At 46.8% G+C, this 13,384-nt stretch overlaps 1 protein-coding gene and 1 long non-coding RNA gene across 14 annotated transcripts in view; both read left to right on the top strand.

Moving 5' to 3' along the window:
• The window catches only part of SVIL (supervillin), a 133,474-nt gene extending 131,502 nt beyond the window's left edge, over window positions 1-1,972 (top strand). For all 10 annotated transcript variants that reach the window (XM_064402765.1, XM_064402628.1, XM_064402517.1 and 7 more), the window contains 2 exons: window positions 442-597; window positions 712-1,972. In XM_064402765.1, coding sequence (XP_064258835.1) covers window positions 442-597; window positions 712-798 — 243 coding nt within the window. In that variant the 3' untranslated portion in view covers window positions 799-1,972. The remainder of the gene's footprint in view (window positions 1-441; window positions 598-711) is intronic.
• A 7,662-nt stretch (window positions 1,973-9,634) lies between these two features.
• The window catches only part of LOC135288934 (uncharacterized), a 30,137-nt gene continuing 26,387 nt past the window's right edge, over window positions 9,635-13,384 (top strand). For all 4 annotated transcript variants that reach the window (XR_010351782.1, XR_010351798.1, XR_010351810.1 and 1 more), the window contains exon 1: window positions 9,635-11,946. This is a non-coding gene — a long non-coding RNA (uncharacterized LOC135288934). The remainder of the gene's footprint in view (window positions 11,947-13,384) is intronic.

Raw genomic sequence — 13,384 nt, 5'->3', positions numbered from 1 at the left:
GTTCTGGTCTGTTCCCCAGATTCAAAGTGCAGGGGAACAAAACACCTTTCAAAGGATCAGCTGGCTCCAAGGGCTTTGTTACTGACATCCTCACCTGGGATTCAGAGTCACAGCCAAATTACTGCTTTAAAATCTTCCAGTCAAAGGGCATCTCAACACAAATGACATTTTCTGTTTTGTAAGTCTTCTGCAGCCATCCTTAGTAGAAAATGCTGGCTTCATGACTAAACACAGATTTCAGCCTTAAACTGAGATTCTGGGAGTACAGGATGTCCTTCTTCTAAGTGCAGACCTGTGAAATTTAGCTGTGAAATTCTTGTAGGGTAGAACATACAGCATTGTGCTCTGGCAGGGCAGGTTATCCCATGCCATCTGCAGATAGCCATGGGCACAGCTGGTGTTTTCAGCATTGTGATCATGTTCTCTGTTTTCTCCTTTCAGGATGCTGACGTTTCTAATCAGATAATACTTGTAGAGGATGTGCTGGCCAAGCTGTGTAAAACAGTGTATCCATTAGCAGATCTCTTAGCTAGGCCTCTGCCTGAGGGAGTTGATCCACTGAAGCTTGAAATTTACCTTTCAGATCAGGACTTTGAGGTGAGGAGAGAATGGGTGCACTGTTACTCTGTGCATCTATGCCTAACCATGCAATAAAGTAATTTACTCATCAGTTGTTTTTGCTAATAGTACATCCTTTCAATTTAAATGCAGGTTGCATTAGAGATGACAAGAGAGGAGTACAATGCGCTGCCATCTTGGAAGCAAGTTAACCTGAAGAAGGCAAAAGGACTTTTCTGAGCTGTGTTTATGGAAGTGAGCACAAAAGGGACGTCCACTCTCACTTTCTATGTCCTTTAAAGGAATTGTACCCTACATTTACAGAACAAATAAAAATAATCCGAAGTTATTAGCGACTACCTATCTGGAGGTGTGTAATATTATAATAAAAGGCCAAGAGAACTCTTTGAAAATGGAATTCAATTTTGACTCTTAAAGGTAATGTTTTTAAGCTCCATTCTCCTATGCACTTAAACAGTAGTTTCTTGAGCTACTGCTGCAGGTGTCCTTTGGCTATATCCAATACTTGCCATTTTTGTTTTTAAAGAAGTTCTCTTTGTAAAGTGTTATTTTGTTAGTTTGTGGATTACAAAGAATTTATATTTATATAAACACATAGAACAAGTATGTATTTAACAATGCAATATGTATTCACTTTCAAGACTTCCATGTCAAAACTACAGAAAAGTAGCTGGATGGCAGTTGCTTGTACTGAATTAGCTATACCACCAATATGTATCTCCTTTGCATTCTGAAAAGTTTCTCTTTGCTCAGTGCTGCTTCAGGTGCTAAACTGAACAAAGCGTTTGTATTTATAGCATGGATTTCTTGAGAAACTATGCGAATCAACCTTTATACTTTATTATCCAAAAATGTATAGTGCCTTGTTTTTTGTGTACAGTTTATATACAAAAAAAAATTTGGTCTGCATTTTGAAGATGGCTTAGAACGGTCTCCTATGTTACTTTTATAATAGTAGAAATAAAAACATCTCAGTTTCTAATCCTTGTTGTAAACATTAAACATGTCTTTTGTGATATAAGAACCGAAAGTAAAAGCTTCTGAATAAACTCTTAGCAATGCTCTGACTTGTCATTAATTTGTACTGTAATCTGTACTAGCATTGGAACCTTCCATAACATAGTATTTTCTCAAAATATTTTAACCTTTGATGTATGTGGGTATTGTACAGAGTTATAATTTGAGAAGCAGATAATGTAGAAAATAATCAATGTATGAGATAAAGTTGGGCAAAACTTTAATGCTGAATGTTGGAACCTGTCAGTCACACAACTCTGTATTCTTTGGGTTTCCCTGTTTTATATGCGAAACCAAAATTATTATGCTGGTTTTCAAAATTTGAAAAAAATCTTTTCAACCTTTGTGCAATTGGGAGTAAAATTTGAATTGAAAATGAGTGTTGTGTCCATTCTTTCAATAAGCACTGAAGATAAAATTGTTTTTACTTGGTTAATTAGGACACTGACTAGAATCTTCAAGTAAATATTTGCTTATGGTTTGAAATGTTTTTCAGGCATTTGGCATTTCTGTAATACTGTGTGGTTCTTCTCCGGTGTCCTGGTGGGTTTCACATTTTCATTCCTGTCTGCACAGCTTTCCTTCTGCCCTGCAACAATTTAGAGTTGCTTGTGGTGATATCTCAGGTTTTAGCTTTTCTTGGGGTGGTGGCTGTTGCTGCTCTTGTCATTCTCCTAGGCCAAGGGATTTGAAGTGGGATTTTTGAATGTGTGAGGTGTGGATTTCTGCAAGATCTGCAATAAGTATTGCTTCATAGTTAAAGTGAATCTTGTTTTGACAGATGGGCTGGTAAGTTGTAACCAAGCCTTTAAGTAAATGAATTAAAAACTTAGAAATACACAAGTACTATTCACCTGACATGAGACATTACACGTGAATTTTCAGCAGTGGAGTATTTCCTTTCATGTATGGGTTTCTGTCAAGAACTGAAATGAAATAACCCAAGAAAATGTTAGGAGCAGTATTCAGAGCCAGAATGCTTTTTACATACATGCCAGCAAAAAGCTGTTTAGATGCCAGTTCCTCAGAGGTCCTCATCTGCCTTCTGCATGTGATACACCATTAGTTTGAAAATGCAGGACTTCATAGCCACAAGTTTATTTTTCAAGCACTGAGAGGTTTCTAAACCTAATGTATTCATCTAAGCATTTTTGCACCCATGTATTTTCCTCTTTCACTCTCCCTGGTGATAAAATCAAGCAGGAATTAGGTTTTGATTATTCATGTTCAGTCTGTACCATGAGGGTAGCAGGTTCCTCTGTTTTGATTTTTCTCTCCAACAGAGAGCTAATTTGCATAGCATGATTGACCTTGTTTTTCCCTCTGGCAGGGTAGTATCATTTGCTTTTGTTTCTTGAAAACATTGTCAGTTCTCCTTCAAGGGCTGCTGAAGGGCAACACTCACCCACCTCTAAAGTCTTCAGAATCTCAGCTGAAAGACAAGAGCCAGCAAGGGGGCCACAGGCACTGAAACAATTCGCTGTTGTCAGATCTCAGAGTTCTGTAAATTTTACACTATTTCCTATCTAATGGCCCAGTTCCATGGGACACAGAACCCAACTTTCTACCTGGGTGCTTTGCTCATAACATTGCCTAGGAAAGCTTTAAGCTTTTGCAGAAAATACTTTATTGTCCATTATATACTTGTTACTTACCAAAATGCTTTCCTGAAATGTGAAGCTGACAACAGAAAGCAAATCAGTGTAAGGCCTTAGACAGACCTGTAGATTATGCTTTAACTTTCTGCTACCTTCCCTCTCCACTTTAGGGATGCCATTTACTGGTTTTAGAGCCCTGCATGGGAAATAGAGCTGAAACATGTCTTGTATGGCTAGGGGGACAGGGCTAGTTTGGTTGCTTGCTTGAGTTACCTGGAGTTCTCTTCTTGTTTCAAACAGACACCCAAGAACTCCATGTTTAAGCAGAGTTTCTGGTTTAGGGAGTCTGCACATGAAAAAGGTAGTACCTTGAACATAGCATTCTGTGGTTTCTGTCAATCCCATAGCTTTTAGGCTTTGAGTCATGATTTTATTTCCTATGGTTTTAAACTGTCCCATCCTGACTCTTAAAAGTATTGTTCTTTGATTACACAAATATTCCTGCCCACATAAGGATTTGTTAGCAGTGGAATGGGCTGCAATTAGTATGCCAAAATAGCATATAAAACATTATGTCTGAAAAATCTGCTACCTGTATGTGGCAGCCAGAAGAGGAGTGAAAACGGGAGATAGGTAAAAGGAGAAAAAAAACAAAACTAATCTTTAATCATTTGGGAGAACTTTCTTCTGTCTACCACTGTCCCACCAGTCTCCCAAACAGGTACTTAGCTCAGGAGAAGTTGTGGACCCATGTGCAGAACTGGTGAAAGCAAATTCTGAGCTTCTCTGAAAGCCTGTGGTGTTTTTGTGGAAAGGAGCAGTGGCAGGTTGCTGTGGTCAGTCCCACTGTTTGCACAGCCCTGCTGGGATAGAGGTTTTGGCTGGTAGGACAGGGTCCCCACAGCATCAACCCTGCTTAGCTGCACTATGAGGAAGAACAGTTTGACCAGTCTCTAACTCCCAGTCAAGGTTTCCCTTTTGGATCAAGTGATAGATGAGGAGAAATAGCTCAATAATCTCCAAAGTGCCTGCTTTCCACTGAGGCTCCAGTTTGCTCCCAGTATGATGCTGGTCACCAACAGCTGATGCTGCAGGGAATTCCCTTTTGGGCACAGGGTAGGGAGTGTGCTCAGCCAGTCAGTGCTGGCTCTGAGGACACTTTCCTTCTCACAGAGCAGCAGCATGGGGTTAACCACACAAGCCTGAAATGCTGCCCAAGGTAGATGACCACTATTAGCTTTCCTCCTAAGATTGGATTGGTAAATTGATGGGGATGAAGGAATTTGGGGTGCACTGCTTGAAATGACAGGTTTGTTTTCTCTCCTCTGTTCTCACATGTATGTACCCTGTGAGATTAATGCTGATTTGTGTTTTCATGCAATTTGATTGGTGGAGTAAGAGGAGAACCTGGAAGAACAGCTAATCTGAGAGTAACAACTAATTGTAACTCCTGCTGCTGTTGAGGTGAGGTAGTAGCTAAAACTGCCCAAAGAACAGCCTAGAGAGTCAGTGCAGTTTCCTCATTCATACTGGTTCCTCATTCATACTGGCTCTGTGGGTAAGTTTTGTTGAAACCTGCACTGTGGAATGGTGCTGTCACAATGTTAGTTTTCCTCGATCTTAATTCAACAATCCTAGTCCTATAATAATAATAATAAAATATTTTAATTTTTTTTCTTTCACATTAAGGTCTGCGTGTGTTGTACTGGCTTCTTGCTAGCAATATTTTTCTGGGCACTGATTTCTGATCTTGGAGATGAACAAGTGCAAAACCTGTCTGTGGACAAAGGCACAGCCCAAATAACTGAGTGGTAAGTACAACAAATTCCAGCAGAAAAGGGATGCAGCCACTTGTGCTGTGACTCACAAGTCATCTTAAACTCTGTTTAGCAGCCCCAAGCCCTGCTCTGCATTAAGAATGTTTCATGTGGGATTTTCCAGTTTGTGAGGCTTAGGGGTAGATGTGGGAAATGCACAGCTATATGGCAGGATTTCACCAGCCATTCACCTGGCAGCCCTTTCCCATGGGTAGGACAGTCCTCTTCCACATGCCTCTGTGCTCTGGGTCACTGAGAGCAGTGTGGGCTGGGAGCCAGTCATGTGGGGGCTATTCCAAGAGCTGGAAAGCCACTGAAGAAGCAAACCCAACCAGCCAATAATGCTGCATGCTCTAGAGCTGAAGCTAAGTAAATCATCATCTCTCTGTTTTGCCTGAAGTGCAGCATATTTCAGAGGAATGGCGAAAAAGAGGGAGTAGCATACACTCCACACACCACTATATTTTCTGCAGCTGGTACTTTGCCTTTGGGTACTCCCTGTCCTTTATTCCTTGGAGAATTGGTGCAGTGTGCCCAAGTGCCCAGGCAGCAGGCACATGAGATCAGCAGCAGGGACTGCATCTTCACATTTTCATGTCAAATCTTGTGCTCTTCACAAGGATGTACAACCCAAGGGGCAAAGATGTCCCCATCCTGTTTCTACAGCCACTGCCATAAGGGCAGCCCTCTGACATGTTCATATGCAGTCCTGTTCCACTGACAGTTCCCTCTTGGCAAAAAGAGTGCCACTGTTATAAAGCTTTGTAAATCACTCCTGTTAAGTGTAGCCTCTTGGACTAGCACAGAATTTATTTTCACAGCAAGGACCAGACTCTGGGCAAATTTCTTACATTCTGTTGCTAAAATATACGATATTTATGTAAAAGAAACATTCATTTTCTGCTCTCTCATTGCAGTAAGGAACTGGGGTATGTGAATAAAACTCTCCTTTATCTATTCAAACAAAAGACAGAGTCAGTTGTAGAGATTCATGGTAAAAGGTAGTGATTGTGCACCTGAGGTCCTTGGCTCTGCTACACAAGCTGCACACACAGACCAGCCCCTGTGCTGACAAAGCCTTGCAGTTGTGTATTTCTACACTTCTGGCTCTACCAGGCCAGCCAAGCTGGATGGGGCCTTGGGGGGCTGCCTGCACCACAGCTGCAAATGTCACCTAAACCACCTCAAAGTTCTGCTCTTTCCTCTGCAGATACCTGCCCACGGAATTGCCAAGTTACTGAACGAGAGAAAAGTCTTAGAGTGCATGCACTGCTGAAAGAGCAAGGGAAGTCAGGAGAAAGCAATCTGTAGTGACCCCATTTGCTATTTTACCAACTGATACCTGCTCAGCCTCAATTTTACACTCCCCTATCTCCCTCTGCAGCCTGTGTGTTCCAGGCTGTCCTAACCAGCACATTCATTTTACAGTGGCAATTGCTGCGCCACTTGTGCTTCATAGCAAAACACTGATGTTTAATTCCTTTAATTTAGAAATGTGTTGTATAAATTGTTAACTGTTTGCACACGTGGCTATTAATAGTCTTTAAGCAGCCAGTAAACATATAACCTCAATACAATCACTACCCTTGGTCATGGCAACTGGCTGTGAGGAAAGGCACCTGCTTCCTACTCCCAAAATCAGATGCTGTATATAATAACGTTGGTGAAGTGGTAACACTATATTATTAGTGCCTTTGTTTGCTCACTCTATACTTTATAAAGTGGAGATGACTTACAGACAGAAAAGTAATTGATTTGGCTTGGTTTATCTACAGGGGCCCAGGCAATATTTTATCATTTTACTTTGAAAGCTGTTTTTGAACTCAAGTCATTTATGTAAGTCATTTCCAAGTAAAATCTCTGCTGGTTCTTATGCTTTTTCTTTTCCAACTCTGACTGCTACCCTCATTTCTCTGAAGTTTTACAATTTAAATATGTGGGTGTTTTTTTAAACAATTCTAACTTTCATATTTGAGGAATATGATTGCTGGTACCTTGCTGTACAGTTGTAGGGAGTATATTTCCCCCTATACCCCATCCCACCACCACCCCAGTTCTTTCCAAGTGGTTTATTAATGATCTCGGAAATACAATTCTCTATTCCAGAAAAGATTTTCAAAATTTGGCTGCCAACCAGAACCAGAACCATACTGCACGCCACCAGTGCAATAAATATTAAGGAACGGTGAACATTTCACAAAAGGAAAGCTACCAGAAAGAGTTTGAAGTTTTGACTTCATCCAGAAGCCTCTGGTTTACTACTAAAATTTCCTGCGAAACAGACTTAATTTTGCAATGCTTTTTGTTTTCAATAGAGCTATGCATTCTGCCAAGACGTGGCTGCTGGATGAGCAAAGACTTCCAAGACAGTCTCTGCAGCAAGAGATGCAGGACTGAAGGCGGGAAGTGACATGAAGCGTAGAAGGCCCAACTAAAATTACACAGGGCAGCAGCAGGAATGAACTTTGAAAATCCTGAGTCTGATCAATAGAGGGACAACCTGGAGCCCTTCAGGAAGATGAGATTAAGCCCTTCTGTGAAGATGAGATCCTCTGGAACCACTGCCACTCTTGGTACCAGTTTGGACATATGCCACTCTAGAATATCTACAGTTTGTCTTTAAAATATATGCATAGACTTCATAAGGTGAGGTTTATGAAGAGTCCATATTGGTTCAGCAAACAAGATACCACCTGTCCCAACACACCTCACTTGTTGATGTTCAAACACCATAAGACCAAGTGCTAGAAGAATATGTGGGTTTGTATTTTGAGGATCCTACCACATCTGCCTCATTTCTGATGACACAGAAGAGGCAGTTGTCTGTGAAACCCTGGCAGCAGCAAATTTGTTTCCATATTCTGCCTCTAGAATGAGATGGTCCTTATCAAACACCATCAAGTGAAAGTGGAGCTTCTGGAAGCACATGCGCATTGTCATCTCCCCATTCTGTCATGGAGGGATCTCTTACGGATTGGTTCTTTCTGAAGCCCTCCCCTTTTTTTAGCCAAACTCTTCCAGAAGAGTTAGAAAACCTTTAAAGCACCATTTTCCAAAGAAGAGACTGAGCTATGTGTGGGAAAGCAGCCAAAGCTCAGGAAGGCTGGAAGAGGATGTATGCTAATGAGGAAACTGTCCTGGTAGATGGGATAATGATTGAGCCTTCTTAGGAGGGAAAAGATGAGGAAAAGCCATTGGAAAAGTGCCAGAACAGAGTGATTAAAAATCCTTTCATTTTATATTACGAAGTGGCTGAAAGCTGCCAGCCTTCTTTGAATTTAATGGGAGCTTGTCCTTGACCCGTGTTTATGCTGCATCACCTGAGTCACAGCCGCCGGGTCCTGCGAGAGCAGGTGCCCGGCTGGGCGGACGAGCGGCTGCAGCACGGCACCCAGCGCGCATACGGTGCCTCCGGAGCCGCACGGGTAACGCAGGGAGGCAGGCAGGGCGCTGTGCTGCTGCCCCGCTCCCGCCGCTGCCCGCTCCGGGCTGCCTGGTGCCAGAGCATCATCCCCGGCGAGGCTCAGCGCCTCCTCCGGCCGAGCCCGAGCTGGACGCAGGTTGTTGTGTTGCCGCTTCAGCGGGTGCCCCCCATCTGGCCAAGCGTTTCCAAGCGCCGCAGGGCTGGGACGGGAACACGCAGCCGCCCGCTCCTCTCCGGACCGAGCGCCTCTCGCCGCGCCTCTCCGCGTTGCACGGCTGAGCAGCCGATCGCCCGGGCTGTGCGCTGCCGGCGGCCCTGTCCCCTCATGCCGCCTCACGGGCCCTGCAAGCAACTTTTGTGCCGGCGTTAAGCCCCGCGGGCCGCCTCAGCCCGGCCGCGGCTCTCCCCTTCTCCCGCTTTCCTCCTTCCCTCCCGGGCGCCGCCGCCGTGTGGCCCCGCGGGCGGCAGGGGGCGCCGCGCCGCCGCCCGCGGGCCCGGGCTGCCCTTCCTGTGCGCGGCGGGGCCCGGCAGCCCCGGCCATGGCCTCACGGCCCCGGGCTAGCTCGGTGTGACCAGCCCCGGCCATGGCCTCACGGCCCCGGGAGAGCTCGGTGTGACCAGCCCCGGCCATCGCCTCACGGCTCCGGGAGAGCTTGGTCTGACCAGCCCCGGCCATCGCCTCACGGCCGCTGGCTAGTTCGGTGTGACCAGCCCCGGCCATCGCCACACGGCCCCGGGAGAGCTCGGTGTGACCAGCCCCGGCCATCGCCTCACGGCCGCGGGAGAGCTCGGTGTGACCAGCCCCGGCCATCGCCTCACGGCCCCGGGCTAGCTCGGTGTGACCAGCCCCGGCCATCGCCACACGGCCCCGGGAGAACTCGGTGTGACCAGCCCCGGCCATCGCCTCACGGCCGCGGGAGAGCTCGGTGTGACCAGCCCCGGCCATCGCCACACGGCTCCCGGAGAGCTTGGTGTGACCAGCCCCGGTCACAGCTCTGCCCTGCGGAGGAGCTCGCGGCAGCGGCACACACAGGCGCTGCCGGCTGCCCCTGCCTTCCCAAGGAGCCCTTCTCCTGCACCAGGGCACCGCTGCATGCCCTGGGCTCCGTGCCTGGCTCGACCCCAGGCCGGCGGGGTGGCAGAGCAGTGCCACAGCCCGACTTCGGCCGTGTGACCCTGGCACTGCGCTGCGAAATGGCTGCACGAGCCCCTCACCAAAAGCCTTTAGCAGCGGCATTCGCCCCTCTGATTCCATCGGGGTGTCAGACCTACCCTGAGCAAACCTTCTCCCCGTGCCTGACCGTACCTTCTCTCCCAGGGATCTCAGCCTGGGGAGGAGAGCTGTGGTTGGCATGAACCACATTGCTCCATCCAGAAGCACATGAAAAGGCAAAACTGTGTTTTGGCTGTGAGAACTGTTTGGCCCTTTGGGGACCATGGCACAGCGCACAAAGAGAGGGAAGAGGCCTGAATCCAAGCTGTTACCAGCACTTCAGCGGGGGCAGTTTTAGGGACAAGCATTTTTCCTAACAGCTGATTATCTGGTAGCTGGTCTAAGCAAGCCGGTCCTGAGGTCCTGTTTCATGTGGCAGCTCCAGGAATGACTTCCTGGCACACCCAGGGTTTTGTGGCACTCCTTGCTCTGGAGTAATTTAAAAAGCATAGCTGCTCTTTCCTTCTCCCTGAGGACCCCGTTGTTTGGGCCAACCAGGCTGTGGCTGTGCACCGAGACACATCCCAAATGCCAGGTGCTGGGGAATTTGTGATTGCTATGTGTCAGTAAGGAAGATCCACATCGCTCCTCCTCCAGCTCCACCAACCACAAACCCACACACTTCTAGTGGTACTTCCCTACTCCAGCAAAATAGTTGGCACTGACTAGAGAAGCAGCAGCTTGCAGCTGGCACAGATCAGCCATGACTCACTGGCCTCAGTGACTTTGAACTTGCTCACTTGTTGTTGCCTCTTCCTTCCCCCCTTTTCTCACAGAGCTGCACAAAGAGAGCTGGCAGGACTGCCCACCACCCCAGCGGGCACCACTCACCTTGCCAAGCAGGGCCCCCTCCATGCCCCCTCCTGCCACCCCCCAGCTGCTTCGCCGCCATCACAATTGTGTTCACTTGCCTTTGAAATCGGCAGGAGACATCAGCTATGCTCAGATGATTAAAAGAGAGGCAGAAGCACCTGCTCATGTTTGGGGCTTAGAGCTGTGCTTGTGCTGAATACATACACTGTTATTTGGGTGCCCAGATACAGAAGCGTTGGAGGGGGACTTTTCTTCAGCTGCTGAAATATTCAGCCAGATCACAGTGCAGCAGTTTGCAGAGACCACCTCTCCCATCTTCACATCACCACTGTCCCAAAAAAACCCTATTATTTTTAAGCACTTTATGTGCTGGATGCTCAAGTGTTTTTACCTTAACAATGGGAGCCCTGTTAGGATGGGCTAAATGGACTAACCAACAGCAACATCTTGCCCCACTGCATACATCATGTCTCTTGAAAGCATTTTGGGACCACAAAATTTCAACCTGTAAGACACATTTGGATACTTAGGAGGTTAGGCAGTCTCTAACATCAAGTGGGAAGGAAAGGACATTTTTCCAAGGCATGGGAACTAATGGAGTGAGGGTGAACTACTTGTGACAGATGGTTGTTGGCAGTTTCCTTGCTCGCTTCCAAAGCATAGATCCAAATGAGTGACCAAAACAAGCTTGAACTTTCCTCCCTCTCACCTCTATGACTTTTTCATGGGGAGGGAGGTGGGCCTAGCACATTTGCCTGAAGCAAGTTGTGGTTATGAGCCCTGCACAACCCAAGCTTGGCAGCAGCCAAGGGCTGCCCATGTGCAGAGAGTTGGTAACAACACAAGGGGCAGCCTGGTGTCACACAGGCTTAGCAGTGGGTCTGGTGGCAGTACTGACACATTCGCCTGGCACTGCACCTGAGCTAATAAGCCTTTGGTTTGTTAGCTTGGGCACAGCACTGCACTGACATCAGGGGACCTGCACTGGTTCCCAGCCCACCAGCTGGGTTGCCTCTGGGCTGTTTTTCCTGGTTCTGGTGCTGGGTAAGCACAGAAAATGTAAGGGCCAAGAAAGTTACATCATTCAAAGTCCCCCTTCCTTACTTTTTGTAACACTTACTAAGGCTGAAGCCCCAGCAGTTCTCCAGCTTTTGCTGCTGCCTCCATCTCAGGAGGAGATGGACAGGAATGAGCAAGCTAAGGGAGGGCATGGGAGCAGCTGTAAATGGCTTTGTCACTGTGCCCACTGCAGTGCCCTGCATGCCGACTCTTCCTTTTATCCATTTTCAGCCATCAGACTTGCAGAGCATCTTGCACTTGAATCCATCTCATGGCTCCACACAGCAGCTTAGGGAAGGTCTGGGAAATCAATCACCTCTGCTCAGATCACACATGAAATATCAGCAGAACTAACTCTGTTTGTTTCAGCTGCTGGATTCCAGGTCTGGAGTCACCTCATCCAAAAGGCAGCAGGCGTATCATCAGGTGAGTTATATCCAAAAGGTTTTTCCCTTACACCACTAAATAAAGGGCCCTGTGGCTCCACTTGAGAGTGAGAAGAGAGGAATCCCATCATTGGAATCCACAGGTGTTTAAGATTTCTCAGTAACCCAGGGCTCTGCACTGGATGTCTACCCTAAGCCCTTGCCACTCAGCAGGACCCCTCAGATTCCTGCCTAGAGCTGTGCAGGATGCCCTCTTGCTCTCCCTGAAAGACCCCAAGGCACAGGGGTCTCCACTAATGTCCTCTGTACAAGTAGCATAAGACCTGGCTGTGATTGGGCTGGTGGAGGCAGCACTGCCTGCCTTTGCCCCTTAACACTGTTATTGCAGCTAAGGAGAGATTTGGGGGTGATGTCTGAATGGACAGGCTACAGACTTGTTACCTTCCTGTCATCTTCCTGGCCATCTGATGTCAGTCTCCTGGTGCAGGGGGAGACTGGAGGGAACCAGGCTCATGCAGGGAAAGTGAGGCAGGTGACTCCTGTGTCACTTACCTGGCACTTCAGTGCTGGGTATTAAGGGTCTGTGGGCCATGTCCCATCAGCCATTCCATGGAGCTGACCCTGCCTGCCCCATATCAGGTGGCTGGGTACCAGGAATGCTGCATGGATGGAGTCTGACTTAGTAAATAGTAGTTTTCAGAATCATGTGTGATCTAGTGAAAGGTAAGCAGTTCTCTGCTAAAGAGCCCTTTTTCTGAAAGCTGGGGTGGTGAAGTTAGGAACACTCACTTTGGCCCAGCAGACACAATGCCTCAGTCATTAAGTGGGAAAAAGTCCCAAGGAATTTGAGCAGTGCAATGATAAAAGGCCATGAACAGCTGTTGAAAATGTTCATGAACCAGGAGTAACTTTACATAAAGAACTAAAACAGAAATAAAGCCTGATTTGATTAAATGGTTGGATTCAGGAAAGCAGGTCACCTCCTGGAAAGCAGCTTATGTAGGTGTGAGGTGATTCAGGCTATTTCTGAAGAGGGAAAATATGCAACAGCTTCCTGGCTAAAGCAGAGGCCACCCTACTCCCAAGTACGGCCACAGATTTTCAGTGACTTGTCATCGCTCCTTCAGGCCTGTGCTCTCTGGGAATAATAATGCTCCTCTGCCTGATCTCTGCTTCCAAAGCTAAAATACACACACACACACACACACACACACACACACACACACACACACACATGCAAACAATTCCCAAATTGCTAAAATTCATTCACCAACAAAAAAGCAATTTCAGAGGTGGAATTCAGAGGTGGTGAACTTTTCCACTCTTGGTCACATCATGCCCAGAACTTCATTCCTTAGGTAGCACAATGGCCAAAACCCCTAATTGAAACTATAAACACTTGGCATCTGAAAATGAGGACACATCCATTTTTGTGTCTAACCTCAAATAATTGCTTGGAAATGATACCTGATGATCTC

The sequence above is a fragment of the Passer domesticus genome, chromosome 1 (assembly GCF_036417665.1).
Source record: "Passer domesticus isolate bPasDom1 chromosome 1, bPasDom1.hap1, whole genome shotgun sequence".
Lineage (NCBI taxonomy): Eukaryota > Metazoa > Chordata > Aves > Passeriformes > Passeridae > Passer > Passer domesticus.
Note: the sequence above shows the minus strand (reverse complement) of the source record. Positions and strands in the feature narration are given on the sequence as shown.